The sequence below is a fragment of the Lygodium microphyllum genome, chromosome 23, assembly GCF_053477565.2.
Source record: "Lygodium microphyllum isolate KBCC chromosome 23, Lygodium_microphyllum_v1.1.10, whole genome shotgun sequence".
In the NCBI taxonomy this organism is placed as follows: domain Eukaryota; kingdom Viridiplantae; phylum Streptophyta; class Polypodiopsida; order Schizaeales; family Lygodiaceae; genus Lygodium; species Lygodium microphyllum.
The window spans coordinates 58341598-58359126 of record NC_141157.1 but is presented as its reverse complement, the minus strand read 5'-3'; the positions used below and the strand labels follow the sequence as shown (position 1 = coordinate 58359126).

General features: G+C 40.0%; 1 protein-coding gene across 2 annotated transcripts; it reads right to left on the bottom strand.

Annotated features, from left to right (window-relative positions):
- Positions 1-7482: 7482 nt before the first annotated feature.
- LOC148016224 (uncharacterized) lies at positions 7483-11860 on the bottom strand. Of its 2 annotated transcripts, XM_087664602.1 has the most exons (4): positions 11687-11860; positions 10159-10297; positions 9347-9480; positions 7483-9213 (listed from the first exon to the last, which is right to left on the bottom strand). In XM_087664602.1, the coding sequence occupies exons 1-4, from the start codon at positions 11776-11778 to the stop codon at positions 7734-7736; spliced, it is 1845 nt and encodes a 614-aa protein (XP_087520728.1). In that variant the 5' UTR covers positions 11779-11860; the 3' UTR covers positions 7483-7733. The 2 variants fall into 2 exon arrangements, with proteins under 2 accessions (XP_087520728.1, XP_087520729.1); XM_087664603.1 differs by lacking the exon at positions 11687-11860 and having other exon boundaries at positions 9347-9502; positions 10159-10291.
- Positions 11861-17529: the final 5669 nt, after the last annotated feature.

Sequence of the window (17529 nt, the reverse complement as noted above, 5' to 3'; positions counted from 1 at the left end):
AGACTGTACCTTTAAGTAAGACAATAAGATTTGACCATATGGTTAAATATTAATGGTATTGGGGGTTCCCAAAGTGCATGGAAGCTCCCTAATTCCCTAATATGGTGTTTGTGTAAATTATTTAGAGATAGTAGGGTTTTTGTGAAACACATAAAATGTCCTCCTTGGTAGAAGTGAGGTGGATGCCCTAATTTAAGCAAGGAAGGTAAGCTATCACTTAATAAGCAAGTACAAAAAGCCCAAGATTTTGTCAATCTAAAATGCTCCTTGGAGGGCATGGAGTTGTATTGGAGGATTCAAGTTCATAGAGAAAATGTAAACATTTACTATTTATGCACTTTAACTCTTCTGCTGCACTTGTGGATAAGTGGATGTGGATATTACATGAGGAACAATGTGTAAATTGTTTGGAGAGATAGTAGGGTCTTTGTGGGACGTATAAATGTCCTCCTTAGTAGAAGTGAGGTGGATGCCCTAATTTAAGCAAGGAATGTAAGCTATCACTTAATAAGCACGCACAAAAGCCCAAGATTTTGTCAATCTAAAATGCTCCTTGGAGGGTATGGAGTCAAATTGGAGGATTCAAGTTAGAGAAAATGTGAACACTTACTATTTATGCACTTAAACTCTTCTGTTGCATTTGTGGATAAGTGGATGTGGCTTAGTCCTAATCTCACAAGTGAACATCCACTCCCTTTTTGAACCTTCACCGAGTACAATAAACATATTAGCAATGCATGGTGGTTAAGCAAGACTAGGTCACTTTACATTAGTGGAAGTGGTGGTTAGCAAGACTAGGTAGCTTTACATTAGTGGAAGTAGTAGTTGGAATTCATTTGATCTAAGGTATAGATTATTAGATGATGTGTTGGAATTTGGTTAAGTCAAGTTGGGGTGAGCTATCACTAGTGGAGTCAATCCAACATTTCCTTGGGATTTTTGTATTTGGGATGGTGGAAGGAGGAAGCCCAACTATTTCACGCCTTTGACCATGTTGAAAGTACCCCATTGATTAATGGCTAAGGCATTGGCCTTGAGGATTAGATCTTTTCTAAAAATGGTGCATGGGAGCCAATAAGGGGTTTTGTGCATGACAAAAGGATTCACAATGTTCTGTAGAACCCTTAGAAGGGGGATGGATCATGCAATGACTCTAGGTGATGGGTTGGTGCTCATCGGCACAAATTTGGACAAAGAATATGATAATTTTCATTGGGGCTATATAATCAAGGTGTTGGAACAGTGTGCTTTTAGCATGATGCTTTGAAGCACGATCAAATCTCTCTTCTCTAGTGTCTTGTCCACTATTGGCATCAATGGGCATAATATTGAAGTGTAAAGGTCTATACGATAAGGATTCATAATCAAGGTATTGGAGTGGTGTGGTTTTGGTATGATGCTTTGAAGGATGGTGGAATCTCTCATCTCTAATGTCTTTTCCACTATTGGCATCAATAGGTATAATAATGAAGTGTTCTCTCTTCAGAGGTCTGTATAAGATAAGGCTACCTATAGCTCCTTTGTTGTTTTCTCTTGTCACTCAACCTCTACCAAATAACATTGACTATAGGGTTAGATAGGGAGCCATCAAAACTTTTCCCCTATTTTGCACATAGATGTTTACAAATGATAACTTGAATATATTTGCTGCCAAGAAAGGAATGATTAAGAAGCCAATCAATGTTTATGAAAACTTCACATGGTTTAACTATTGGCAAAGAGATGACGTAATTACTGCCTCTTGTCTTGGATGAATCTCATGATTGTGTTGATGTTTTGGGATCCAATGTTATTTAGAAAGGATCAATTTCCAAATGATAACTTGAATATCTTTGTTGCTAAGAAGGGACTGATAAAGAAGCCAATCGATGTTTATGAAAACTTCACATGGTTTAACTATTGGCAAAGAGACGACGTAATTACTGCATCTCATCTTGGATGAATCTCATTATGGTGTTGATGTTTTGGGATTCAATGTTATTTAGAAAGGATTGATTTTCGAGAATTTTGGGGTGCCCTATGGGATTAGGAATAACTATCAAATAGAGGTTTTATTGGAGTTTGGGGTGACTTACTATAGGAGGTTCTTGCCTATAGGAAGGATGGTCCAGCCTCTTGGATTGTCAAAGACTTGGAAAAGAAGTTTAAGGCCACATAGGAAGGATGGTCTAGCTTGTGGACTGTCAAAGAGCTTGAAGGAAGCCAAGACTTGGGAAAGAAGTTCAAGGCCACATGGAGGGCTAGCATTTGTCTTAGACTAAATCTTATGGAGGGCCATCCCTTGTCTTAGACTGAATCTTATGGGGGGCCAGCCCTTGAATCTTATGGAGGGTCAGCCACATAAAGGGCCAGCCCTTTCTTAGACTGAATCTTATAGAGGATTGTTGCTAATAAGTTGCGGACCAAATATAGGGCAAAAAAGCATATGAAGGTTTTGGGATTGGAAGGAAGTGAAGTATGGATAGAAGTAACTCATGAAAGCTATGCAAACTGTTAGCTTTTATCAGTCTATCAAGTGGAAGCATGCCCTACCTGGAGATGAGGGGAACCTCAACAAGTATCTTATGCTTTGCTTTGAGAACTGCTATGTATGAATGAAGGTACACAAAATCTCTTTCCAGTTCTAACTAGCTTTCTAGGACCATTGTTAATTGGTGCTGTGGCACTATATTACCCACTGTTAATTGGCTCTAACTAGCTTTCTAGGACCATTGTTAATTGGTGCTGTGGCACTATATTATCCACTAGCATGTTAGGTGATTGACATGAGGATATGCCAGTGATTCTACAGTTGGAACGTAGACCATCCTTGGTTATGGCACATTTATTGTGCCCCCTCTTCTTTCCTAACGGGTTCACACTTTTAGTGACCACGTGTACATATATTGTGGTACTTTCATATTATTCTTTTATCATGTTGTAGGCTTAGTTCTTTTGTGTGGAAGAAATAATAAATAAGTAGAAGAATATTTTAGCCCTATCTCTCTATAGGCTCAAGTCTCCATTGCTTTAGTGTGTGTATATGCTCTTGAATGCTTCATCTCTCTCCCTCTCCTCTTATCAATTTTCATGGTATTAGAGCCATTCCACGATTGCACGGAGCTCAATTGAAGGTTGAGGTAAAGGCATTGTATCACAAAAGCAAGCAAGCAAGCAACATGTAAGAAGCTCTTCCACCTTGCTTGATTTGCCTTAGGTTATGGCCGCATGAGGTTCCTGAGACTGGCAGGGCTACAGTCTCTAGTTGTAGTGAAACTTGGAGAGTAGGAAAAACATTGTGTATACTATAGATAAGTCCTTTAGGGCTTGTGCTATGATTTTTGGCGTTTGAGGTCATTTCGGCCTCCTTTTTGGACCTGCAAGTGGTCTCGACAATAGTTTTAGGGTATAATGCAATTTTAGTTGTGTCTGCCATTTACAGGTGTATATGTTACAGATTTTGAATCTGTAAGATTTTAGCTGCTTGCTAGGTTGTAGACACAAAAGGCATTTGCATACAGATTACGGATTGCATTTACTATTGTGCAGTCTCAGTGAAAAAGGCTGTGTTATTAGTTGTGGTGCATCTAGTATCAACTTGCTTATAGATTATAGATTTTTGCAAGGTTTTTTTTTTTGTCAAAATGTTTAATAACTTTAACTAGACTATCAACAAGAAGCTTGATAGGTACAATTATCTTGCATGGAAGTTTAAGATGACAAATTTGTTGAAGAGTAAAGGTATTTGGAATTACATTAAAGGAGACATAGCAGTAGCACCTGAAGTTCTTGCATGAAACACTACTATACAATTATTTTACTCTACTCGCAGAGGTAGAGGTCATGGGACAGAGGCCAAGATGGTGGTTGTGGTCAAGGTTATGATGCAAATCAAAATAGAGGAGGTTAGTCTCAAGGAAAGGGAAGCTAGAGAGAGTAATTGTGGTCCGAAAAGGCCACATTTTTAAAAATTATTTCAAAAAGAAAGCTAAAATTTGGAAAAAAAAGTAGCAAGGTAACTATGCATCTAGTAGAAGAAACAATGATAATAAAAGTTAATAGTTGTTTGTTATGCATTACTTTATGAACACTATGACTACTGATGGTCTATCAAAGAATGATATATGACGTGTAGATTCAAGTGCCTCTAATCACATGACTTCTCATGGAAAGTGGTTTAGAGAGATATGCAATCCAAAGTTTCCGAGCTATGTGGAGACATGGGATAATACAACTCACCCTGTTACTCATGTTGAAAATGTTCCTTTGAGTATGCAAGATGGCAAAACTAAGTACTTAGTTGATGTACTACATGTACCAAATATTATAAATATTTGGTTTCTGTTGGTTGGATGGTAGAATAGGGATTGTAGATTCGGTTCACATTTGATGGTTGTTATGTAGAAGATCTAAAAAATGATTGTAGAGGTTGATTGCAAAATGAAAATGTGTTGGTAGATTGTTTACTCTTGATATAAGTCTATCTGAAATGGATGTTGCCATATTTGCACAAGGTTCAAGTGTTGTGGTTGATATTGAAATTTAGCATAAGAGAATTGGTCATATGAATGTGTAGAGGTTGAAAGACATGCATTCAAAACAAATTGTGGATGGCTTGTTCAAGTTTAGAGTTGATGGGATGCATAAAGTAAGTAAAGCATGTCAACTTGAAAATCAAGCAAGACACATTTTCGAATGAAAAGCATGTATACAAGAAGCCACTTTAATTGGTACATTTTGATGTATGGGGTCTTACAAAGACTGCAACTTTGAGTAGTTGCAAGTATTATGTTTCTTTCATTAATGATTATACTCGCAAAGCATAGGTTTACTTTATGCATGAGAAAAGTGAGGTGTTCTCTCACTTTAAAAGCTTTAAGGCTTTGGTTGAGAAGAGATAGAGAGTATACTACATATTAAATGTCTAAGATCAGATGGAGGGTGAGAATATATCTCCAATGAGTTTTTTGATCTTTTACAAAAACATGGTATACATAGGAAATATAGATGTAGATATACTTTGCAGCAACAAAATGCAGCTATTGAGCAAAATAACAAGCATATTGCAGAGGTGGCTCATGCATTGATGTCAGAAAGAAATTTACCTCATTACTATTGGATTGAAGTAATTGCTACTGACTGCTATATACATTATGAACATGACACCCACTACTGATGTACATGGTATGATACCTAAAGAGAAGTTTATGGATAAAAAGCCAAATCTATCCCATTTGAAAGTATTTAGATGTATTGCTTATGTGCATATTCTTGATGAGCTGCATAGTAACTTGGATTCCAAAGTAAAAAAAATGTATATTTGTTAGATATTCTCTTGAGCAGAAGGGACATGGATGTTATAACCCTATTACACGTGAGCTAAGAGTTAGCAGGGATATTGTTTTTGACGAAATGAGTAGCTAGTACAATAATGTAAAAAATGCAATTGGAATTGGTGAGCATGAGAGTGTGGTTGTACAAAAAATAGATCAGCTACTATCACAGATATTCAATGGACCACAAGAGTCTCCTAGTCATGGCTCTATAGATGTCAAATTAAGGTCATAGGTTACTCCACCAAGTACATCATAGATGTCAAGAAAAGGTAAAGAGAAAGTTGGGGACTCGCCTATTGTGATAGATTTATCATCAGGTTTCTCTCATATTGATGCTGATTCTGATGGCTCTGAGTAGAGCTTGGACGAGGAGTTTAGGATTCCATGTATTAAAACACTTGGTATGCGAAAGGCACAAGAGGATACAAAAGCACTTGGTAGTGATCCATGTTCACGTAAGTCAAGCAGAGTGAGAAAGCCAATGCAACGATTGACGTATGATAGCTATGTAGCTCATCATTATGCATATATAACTAAGGTTGTGTAGAAAGTAGAACCCACTTGTTTTGATGATGTAGTAGGTAATGAGTATTGGGATCATGCTATGGATGAAGAAATGGTTGCACTTATGGATAATATCACATGGGAGTTAGTGCCCTTACTTGAAGGCAAGAAAGCTATTGGCTACAAATGGGTTTACAAGATCAAGCATAAGTTAGATGGATCTATTGAGCGCTATAAGGCACGATTGGCTGCCAAAGGGTATGCACAGACTCATGGTATTGATTATGAGGAGACCTTTGCTCCAATGGCTAAAATGGCCACTATATGTGGTGCACATTGTGCTATGTCAAGTCCACATTAGACTGACTTATTCTATGGTGCATGTATATCATTGGACTTGCATGGTTATACAAATGCACATTGAATTGATAATATTTCAAAGAGGGAGATCTACAAGTGTTTTATGTTTTCCTTTGGCAGTGGTGATAAAACTTGGAGTAGCAAGAAATAATTGACGGTTGCCTTGTCTAGTACAAGGCAGAGTATAGAGGTGCTACAATTGTAGCATGTGAAGTAGCTTGGTTACACAAGCTACACAAGCTACTTGGTGATTTGGAGATGCAAGTGGATAAGAAGGATCCATTACCATTTCATTGGAGAGCAAGTCCTAGCAAGTGATATTGACTTGGTTTATATCGACACAGAGGATTAAGCTATTGATATTTTTACCAAGGCCTTGGGACTTGAGAAGCTTCGACTCTTCATGACTATGCTTGGAGTTCATGAGCTCATGCTAAGCTCGAGGGGGAGTGTTTAAATGTCAATCTCTACATGAGCTTGCATCCACTACGTACCTTGGAACTATGGCATTATATTATCCTCTAGTGTGTTAGGTGATTAATATGAGAATACACTAGTGATTCTACCATTGGACTACACCCATGTAATCCATCCTCGGTTATGGCACATTTATTGTGCCACCTCTTCTTTCCAAGTGGATTCACACTTAGTGACCGCGTGACTTAGTTCTTTTGTGTGAAAGAAAAAGAAGTAGAAAAGACTTCAACCCTATCTCTATGTGCTCTTAAGTCTCCATTGCTTTGGTGTGTGTGTGTGTGCTCTCAAGTGCTTCACCTCTCTCCCCTCTTGGTATTATTTTGAAAGGGCTCCAAGCGAGCACCACTTGCACTTTTTGTTCCTTTTGTTCACCAAAGCTCTTGAAAACCTGCTCTAATTTGCCCCAGTTGGACTTTGGAAAGAGAAAAATCAGATGCATTGAATATCATAATGGGAGTGGCAATTGACTTGAGCACCGCAAGTCTACCTACAGGACCCAACTGTATAATAGTGCATGCCATTAAATGATTATTAAGATAATTGAAGGTTTAGGTAAACACTTACATACTATCCAAAGATAAAAGCTGTTAATAGTCGATCACAATCAACCAGGTATGCCATGTCAGCAAATTAAATACTAATTGATATTAGCCTTGATAACTTTGAGTACCAAAGAATGTAATCCACACACTTGCTCTAGATGTTGCTTACCACAAGTGATGGCATGGTCATAAGAATGTAACCCACACTTGAACTAGAGTGTAACCCACATTTTGGTCACCATAAGTAATGGCCAGATCACAAGAAACAACCAAGTAAGACAAAGTAGAGAAAACTCCTCAGGGTGAAGAGACCTCATATATTCGTTTTGATGAATGAAGGTGTTTGTGTTGTGAAACCATCTTGCATCACTGTATTCTGACCATGTTTATATCCATCTTGACCATGGAATACAGCTCAATAGATGCTTTCCTGCATCTATGTTTTTTATATTATCCTTGACCATGTCAATGTCCAAGTTGATGACACTAAGACCAACAGAAAAGGATATCCATGGCAAACATTCTGTCATATCGGTCAATAGGCCGGCTGCAAAGCAGGTGAACTGGTAAGGTCAATGACTTCCAGTTGTTCTCCTTTCTCAGGAGAAGATGTAACAGACACTACTGACCAGCAGACAGAAGAAGAGCGCAGTGCCTGCGGCCGTTGCAGCAAAGTGGAAGAGGCAGGGCATGACTGCTGGCCCCATGGTGAGCTCACAGAACCCTCCCCAAATAACCTAGTGCTGAGGTTTTCACCAACCAAGGCCTGCCGTGCCACACTTTGCCCTGTTGATGAGCTTAGTGGAGTTCTCAGAGGGGTCCTTCTGAAGGGGGAGGGTGACCATAACGGAGAGTATTGAGCAATGTTGAATGAAATGCTAGCTTGATTTTTCACTCTGCAATTAGACACTCCCTTTTCCGTATAACCACTTGTGGCAATGTCGTGAATTTGGTATTGTTGGCCCATCCATCCAGGGGTTGACAGTTTTTTGAAAGATTGTTCTAAGAAAGACACACAGTCCCTGTGACCTGGAACTTTGCTTTCAACTTGCTTTTCTGGTGTGGCTAGCAAGACCTTGCTGCTGTTAATTTTCTGGAGTTGCAATGGTGGAAGACACTCTTCCTTCATGTCATCAATCCTCTTTCCAGTTAGTTCATTGCTGTGCTCTTTATATGCCTCATGTGGGCTCCATGAACATGGCATTTGCAGTGCTGATGGACTGACAGTTGCCGTTTTCGACAAACCCTCCTTTTCAAGACCAATGGTTTCATCTATCTGTGACTCAGCTTCCTCCTCATAGAAGTCATAGACTTCATGTAGCTGCTGCTGCAGTGAGAAGGGTGAACACAACGATTGTGGTGAGTATTGAAAAGCTGCTGTGATTTGTGGCATCTTCTCCTCTGCATCACTCTTTCCACTGGAAGGGCTCACTGCTTTAGCTTCTACATGCCACTTATCAACAGTGCTGTGTACAGGGAGAACAGAGCATTCTAGGGATGGATCAGTAAGCTTGCCACCCAGCATGGATTGCTGCTTCTTGCTTGATGTTACTTTCTGTCTAGTCTTTGGGCGTCCTCGTTTCTTTGGTTCTTTCTGATTATTTTTTTGCTTTCTTGAAGGCTGTGTACACTGCTGCGATGCCAGTTCTGGGATAGCATTTTTCTTGCTTGAGATCAAGTTTGCCATTACTGAGGTGCTACACCGGTGGGGCTTACTACCTCCAGTAGTATCAATTTCATGCATGAGGCCATCTTTTGCTTTACTAATATGCCTCCCAGAAGTAACATTAATCTCATGAGGAACAAAAGCATTTTCCCCTGTTGTGTCATCTCCGCTACCAGATTCTTCATCCTCATCAAATTCGCTTTCACATCCATCTGAGGCTGTTGGGAATGTATAGCATGGAAGGTCATCCAGAGGACCAACTTCAGTTCTCATTTGAGAGGGAAGATTTGGACATCCTTTAATCAGTGGAAGATGTTTCGTAGAAAGAAAGTTGACAGTGAGATCCAGGCTGTGGAAAGACAAAACATAGTACATCAATATCAGATTTTGCTTTGAGACAGAAGCGCTGAGGTACAATCAGCCATCTAATTACTGATATAGTTGATGCCTTCTTGTGTATTCAAAAGAGAAATTTCTCTTACTTGCTCCAAACTGGTAGGTTGAGCATGGTGTACAAAAGGAGCACTTTTCCACTAACACCTTTCATTGATTTCAGAGCAGATGCAGAATCTCTCACTGCCAAAGATTTGGTTGGATGTTGCCACGCCCATTCAAACTGTCATCCAACAACAGTCAAACTGTCGACTTACATTATATAAACTTCCTTTACCCAAAAATTCAATTCCTTAATCTCCAACCCAAAACAATGAAATTAATGACCACAGTTTTGAAGGTCCAATTAGTGCACTCTAAGTCCACTGAAAGAGGCAACTCAGAAAGGGGGTCAGTCTAGGCGAATTCCAAGTTATGACAGAAGATGGACAGATACACATATAAGTTTTGTATCTCCAGAATCAGATTGCTAACGGTTAAACCAATTTGAAACTGCAATCAATATGCAATGAAACCTTCTCTTTGTGAAAGATGTCTTTAGGAACATCTGTTAGTATGTGGATGAAAGACATGCCAAGCATTCAACAAGGCTCGTTGAATTTGATATAAGACTGCAAAGCCATGAGATGATATTTAGGCTTGTCAATGTCTAAAGCTCTGTCATAAATCTTATCAGTGCAAAGAACTGCAGTGCTTATCAGTTCAAAGAAGTGCATTGTGCTTATCAGTTTAAAGAACTGCGTAGTTATGACCCAAACTCATGGGAAGACAAAATCATGAATGTTCTGGCAGTTAAAGGCATTCAGGAAATATACTTGTTAAACTTCCTTTCAGGAGGGTTAAACGTAGGTTGCACGACAAGATATATACATCAAATATTCACAATTGGCAAAATCTGTACCTGTAGAGCATGCACTTGTGATGGAAATCCATGCACACACAAGACCATTTCCCATGGGCGCTTTTTCTTAGTTCTAAAAGCTCCTGAAGTAATTTCACCATTGTGTTGCCTGATTCGCCTCTTTGGGTTGACTGTAAATCTGCATTGCATGACAAATGGGGTGATTAAAAAAACAAGCAGAATCCATACTTGGCAGTCAAATCCTGAAGGTAAGTTTGTAAGATCCATTAATTGGTGCGGAGGGCTCTAGAAAGGGCTTGTGTGTTCGAAGTATAATATTGTGACAAAATTGACTAAAATGGTAGTCAAATCCTGATGAATGCAAAGGGGTCTGCAAATGTAGTTAGCTGCTTTACATGTGGGCAAAGGAATCTGACCAGAGGAGCCTGTGTGCAGACATAAATACCCACACCCTTCAAACTTGCCCCCTTTATGTCACATGGCATTCATATCTCTCTGCAGTTCATATATGGTCCCTGTAAGAGAATCATGGCAAGACAACCATGTGTTTCTGCAGCTCAAGCATGGCCCTGTGTATGATCATCACATCCACCTAAACACCGATGCTCCCCATTTGTGCAAAATAAAATCAATTTCAATATCATAAGGCAACACTTCAATTGTGCATCTCTGCAGCTTCTGCATGGTCCTTGTACAGACATTAACATCCGCATGAAAACTCCCATGCTTAACATTCCATAGAGGGCATCAATTTCAATCTAATAACAAAGCAGTTCTGCCAATTTCGCAAAGTGAACGCCAATTATCAGCTGAAGATCTACTCTACTAAGCCACACCTCAATCATGTGTCTCTTCAGCTTCTGCATGGTCCTTGTACAAACATCACATCCAGATAAAAACTCCCATGCTCAACATTGGCACAGAGGGACGTCAATTTCAGCCTAATGACACGGCAATTGTGCCAATTTCACAAACCGAATGCCAACTATCAGCTTGTGATCTACTCTACTGATCCCCTTTTCATGCATTTTCACAAATTGCGTACCGAATTGTGAGCTTTCTGATCAATGCTACTCCAATGATCACCCTTCTACTATGCTCGTCTTATATTACATCACATGTTGATTATTATTAAGGGTTTTCTGTCCATCCACAAGAAGTTTTTGACATTTTCCCATGTGGGAAAAGGGGCTCTTTTACCTTTGTTTTCCCTACAGTGTTCCACATCATGGGCTTTCTGTTTAGGAGGTACTACACTAGCCAGCTGCCCCATGCCCCTAACTGCACGTAACTCGGTATTCTTCTAAAACTTCTTGCGAACCGAATGCCATATGTCAGCTGGTGACCTACCCTACCGATCCTCTTTTCATGCAATTCCACAAATTGTGTGCCGAATTGTGAAGGGTTCTGATGAATTCTACTCCAACGATTATCACCTTTCCACTATCCTTCTCTTACGCTACATGAGATGCTCCTGTTTTTTTAAACATGTTTTCAGTCCTTCCATCTTGTGGAATGGTAGGATCTGCTAAAGGCGAAGGAATTGAAGACTGCTAGGAAGACATACCCGATGTAAGTGATGCCCTTGAAGCGAGGATTCTTCGAACAGAGGAGGTAGCAGGCGAAGAAGGAAGGTCTCTTTGACGGAGGTTCATCCATGGTCGTGTCTCTCTCACAGGCAGAGTCGAGAGAGAGAGAGAGAGAGAGAGAGAGAGAGAGAGAGTGAGTATAAAATGACCGTTGAAGTCCTCCCCATTTTTCATTTTCCTACATTTCCAACGCTAGAATCTGCCAGTGTTAGCAGCCAAATTATCAACTTTTATTAATTTTAAATGCCAAGCAAGGCCTACATTTGAGGGGATGTCCAATACTTCATGTGATAGCTAAGTTCCTAATGGGATACCCAATATTTTATGTGATTGATAAGTTTTTACAAATTTATCTAGATTTAGACCCAAACTATTTAAAAATCTAGGGATGTTAGATATATTACAATGAAAAATCCTAGATATGTCATTTGATGAATGCAAAATATACTTGCTTGTTTTGATGGGCAAAATAGCCAAAAATTGTTGGGATAAAGGCACATGTGCCTAGCCGTCCGTGTATTAGTTATATTAACAGTACCTACACCATGTATTAGTTACCCGCATACATATACACTTTGTAGGTGCTAGACGTCCATCACTGTCACTTTATTCTATATTCTTTTAGTGACATTCGAATAAAGCGAAGGCCAATCACACATTGTTACTGTTGGAGTTCTCTCTTTCTCGTGTGTGTGTGTGTGTGTGTGTGTCTCTCTCTCTCCTTCCACCATAGCTCTTGCTTCCACTTCAAGGCTCACTCCCTTCAACTGGCATCAAAGTTATCTTCCTTGAGAGCTCAAGCCCGACCTAACATTGCTTTAGCTTGTGGAGAATATCTTTAGCTCGTAGTTTTAATGACAGCCATGGCTAAGCTTCGAGAGGTATGAGTGGATACATTTCTCCTTCCCGGTAATCAAAGGCTTACTAAAGCTTGTTCCAAGCATTCTCATTGACAGATTTAGCATTGTTTTGGGGCCCTAATGTGGGCAGCAATGCAGCCAATAAGACTAGAAAATTCATGTGATTTGCACTAGTTTGCTGGCTTGAATTCCTGCTCAGTCCAATCACTCTTCCAACTCCTATATGCTCATTGGGCACTCGGGCAATCATCTTTGACACTTCTCGGTATTGGTCACTAAAGTTTTGGAGCTCCCAACCCCCCATTCATTGCTATCATGTACAGTAAACTTGTTATTATACAAGTTTGAAAGCATAGTTTTCTTAAACATTGGAGCTTGTGTATGTCTCATGGAATACATGAATGCTTATGTATTGATGTCGGATACTTGGGAGATGATATGACATTGATGTGAGATGCCATTGGATTGATTTGAGCACTCATTTTCTCAGTTTTATATAGGTTTTTTGTTGTTATAATAAGCAAGGATGAATGATATCTTATCAGAGAAACTTCATACCTATTGCTTGTTAATGTTTCTTGAGCACTTTGGATGCAACATTGGACATTGGTTGTCATTTACTGTTATGTATGGTCATTTGATGCTACAATAAAAAAGGCTTTGCAAGTTACCTGGGTTAGATGCTCTCGGATATATGCTATTTATATCTTGGATATATGGATGCCATCCACCTAATGTTTTGATCTTTGTTTACTCACTTAGCATTCGAGTTTTGTTCCAATGGGAACTACTACTTGACACTTGGATGTTACATTAAGTATATGGTTATGCAGTTGAGCTTGAAAGGGAAGTACAACCTAGGAGGAAGAAGCTTGGTGGTGAGAGCAAGAGCCGAGAGAGAGAGAGAGAGAGAGAGAGAGAGAGAGAGAGAGAGAGAGAGAGAGAGAGACTCAAAAGTGGGAACTCCAACAACCACAATGTGTGGCCGGGCCTTCCTTTATTCAAACTGTCACTAAATGAATAAAGCAAAAGTGACTATGACGGGCACTCGCCACCTGCAGTGTGTAGTGGCAGGTATTATCAGTGTAGTAATACACGGGTAACTAGGCGGAGGCGCCTTTACCCCCAAAAACCTCCCACTTTAAGGCGAATCTGTCCCAATGAGAGAGAAAAAAGAAAAGACAGTACAACTAGATGAGGAAAAAGACGTCATCTCATCCAATGCCCATCAATCTCTTGAGGAAGGCAAAGTGCTCTGTAGTGAGGATTTTCATAAGCAAGTTTGCAGGATTTTGCTCAGTCGAAATCTTAACAAGGTCAACAGACCTGTCCTCAATGACCTCGCGAATGAAGTGATACCTTACCTCAATATGTTTTGGCTTCTCATGGAAGACCAGATTCTTGGCCAATTGAATGACACTCATAGAATTCGAATGCAGTGTAGGCATAGCATCTGTAATACCAAGGTCTGGAATCAAACGGCCTAACTAGATAGCCTCCTTGCAAGCCTCTGTGGGTGCAATATACTTGGCCTCTGTAGTAGAAAGAGCCGTACACTTTTGCACCCTGGACATCCAAGAGATAGCCCCTCCAGCAAAAGTGAACACATAGCAAGAAGTGGACTTCCTACTATCTGCATGTCCTGCATAATCAGAGTCAGTGTACCCCACGACTTTTGTATCCTGGCTGCCATAACAAATATACATATCTGTTGTGCCCTTCAGGTACTCATGATACCCTTTAGGGCATCCCAATGTTTCTTGCCAGGTGTAGCCATATAACGTGCTACAACCCCAATTGCAAAAGCAATATCTGGACGGGTAGCTATCATGGCATACATAAGACTGCCGACGGCTGATGCATAGGGAATCTTGGCCATTTCGGCCCTCTGCTCATCTGTATGCAGACAATCAACATGTGAAATCTTCACATGAGAAGGTAATGGACAGCCAATAGGCTTAACATCCTGCATGTGGAAGCGCTCAAGGACTTTATGAATGTACTCCCTCTCTGAGATAGATAGAGTAGTCCCTGAGATCTATCGCACGTAATGCGCATACCAAGTATATGAGAGGCCTATCCTAGATCTTTCATCTCAAAGCTCTTCTTGAGCTGAGCCTTAAAAGCATCTAGCTCCTCATGAGCTGTCGCTGCTAGAAGCATGTCATCCACATAGAGTACCAAAATCAATAAAGAACCGTCACAGGCTTTCTTCGTGTACAAGTACGGATCCATAGCACTGTGGCTGTAGCCCTGTGACTGCATGAATGCATCAAACTTATGGTACCATTTCCTAGGTGCCTACTTCAAGCCATATAGACTCTTCTTTAGTTTGCACACTAGGTGTTCCCTGCTAGGGTCTGCAAAGCCCTTACCAACTTGCTCCATGTAAATCTCATCATGTAAGTCCCCATGTAAAAAAGCCGTCTTGACATCCATCTGGTACAAGTCCAGGTCAAGCTGTGCAACCAAGGCCAAGACTAAATGTAGGGTGGTCATCTTGACCATAGGAGAAAAGATTTCATCAAAGTCAATACCATGCTCTTGCTTAAAACCCTTAGCAACCAGGCGAGCCTTGTATACCGGCTTGGGGTATCCAGGGGTACTTTTCAGCTTGTACTGTTGCCAGGTGGCACCTACGCAAAGGGATGAGTGCCTTAAATGGTTCTCCTTTGTGTGTACGTTGGCAGGATGAGCGCCTTAAATGGTTCTCCATCAATGCGGGGTACGTTCCTAAGAATTGTCTTAGGCGGAAAGTCGATGGGGACGTCTATCCTTTCCAGGCATTGATGCAAGTGTGAACGTGGGTGATACTATTTTATCCACACGAGTATTAATGTCTTCGTGAATTAATTATTGTATGGAATTCCAAATTAATTGATTTATGTGGCTAGCTGCAATTATTCAGTTGGTTATTATTCTAACATGATTTTCTGAATTTTTGGCAGCTGATGTGTAGAGCAAGGAGAATTGGAAAGGTGCGCCACATGCAAGCATTCTAAATATTATTTTCTCAAGAATTTATTTGGCAATTATTGGATTATTGTATTAGACGCACCGCTATTTCTTATAAAGTGTGCACATAGCCTCTATGTAAATATTTATTAGCAAAATAGATTTTTAGAAGATATGTTCAATAAAATATTAATGGTTCTAGAGAGTTGTGGGATGCACAATTGCTAGCATCCATTAATTCAGATTACTCTATCTCTTTTCCAGTTCACTCAAACTCTTTATGCAAAGAGTGATTATAAAGGGCCTAAATCTTGGGCAAAGAAGATATCATAATATTATTATAAATACGACATAAAGGGAGCTGCCCACTTCATGTCGGGGGGAGATTGAACCCAATCTTGAGTCGCTTCGTCTTACTTTACCTTCTCTTTTAGTCTATTTTTAATTTCTCATGAGTCATATGCAATTTTATGAGTAAAAGAGAGAAAGAGGGAGCTTCTTCCATTTGCTCTCCATTTCGCTACGCGCAAACCACGCATCCGTTGCTCGCAACAGTGGTATCAGAGCCCAAGCTACCAATCGTCTACCCTCTCGCGTGAAGATGAGCTCTCTACTGCAAACGGGCTCTACGGTCCGTCTCATCGCGAACTGACTACATAGTTGGATTCCCAAGCCTTCAAAACCCCAAACCCCTCTATCACAGTCAAGAAATTATGTTATTTTTCCAGACATTGAAGAAGGCCCACTCTTACATCATGGCGCCATGTTTCGTGAATAATTGGAGCTTTCAGGTGATTAGTAAGCTTAGTTAAAGCTTAATTAAAAGCTTTGCTTAAGCTTAATCAAGAGATTAAGCTCTATTTTGATTTCGTGGGGGGAGGGGGGCGTTTTTTGATGCCACGGCAGCATCCATGACGTCCTCTTGTCCTAAAATGTCAAGTTTTTTTTAAAGGCTTAAAGCCTTATCAAGCAAGTTACATTACTAATTTAGATAATCAACTTTAACCTCTCTTACTCCATGTCATACATAGACTCAGCAAATCTTTACAAGTCATAGCTGACTATCTCTTTCATAGAGGCAGTTCTCGCGCAGTTCTTTCCAGCTTCATAAATTTCACAAAATTCCCATAAAAAATTCCTGCCTTTCTTGCCTACTTCCACCCATAATTTCTTGTCCAAAGACTGTTTAAAATTTTTGTCTTACACGCCAAAATTCTTGAACGATAACCAAGGCATCTTTTCATTTGCAAGGCGTCCTAAATCTCTGGATTTCTCCATCAAGCAATCATGGCCGATTTCGACTTTGCATCACCGCTTTCTGAGCCAACCTTGGAGCAACGTATGGATTTAATATCCATGCAACTTGAAGAAGAGTGTCAACACTGCGTACAACTGGGCAAGAACTGAAGTCCCTCAAGCGTCCTGCCATTGAAATTTCTACCAACGACGATAACCTAGTTTGCGCCATCAATGCTACTTTGGATGTCCACGCTAGTCGAAAGGAGTCCAAGATAAGCAAGCGTACATTCAAATTTAATTCTTTTGATGGTCTTAAAGATGGTCACAAAATTCTATCATGGTTAAGTCAGTTTGAAGCTTATTTTAACAATGAGAAATACTCAGAACGTGATACAATCAAATGTGCATCTCATTATTTTATTGAGAAAGATGCATTATGGTGGGATATCACGCGTAAAAGCATTGATCGTCCTCTCACATGGAATGACTTTCGTAAGAAGGTTCTTGCAAATTTTCTCCCTGCACAATTTGAGTTCTGTATGCAACAACAATGGGACCTATTCATGCAACATGAACGTGAGTCTATTCCTCAATATACAGAAAGATTTTGGAGCACTCTCTTGCAGCTCCAAATGGTGGAGCCAGTGTCGAATCTACCTTCAAGAGAAAGTATATGTCCAGCTTAATTCCATCCATCCAAGCCAAAGTCAACATGTTCAAGCCCAATAACTTGGACGAAGCCATATCCCTAGCTCACGACGCTGAAA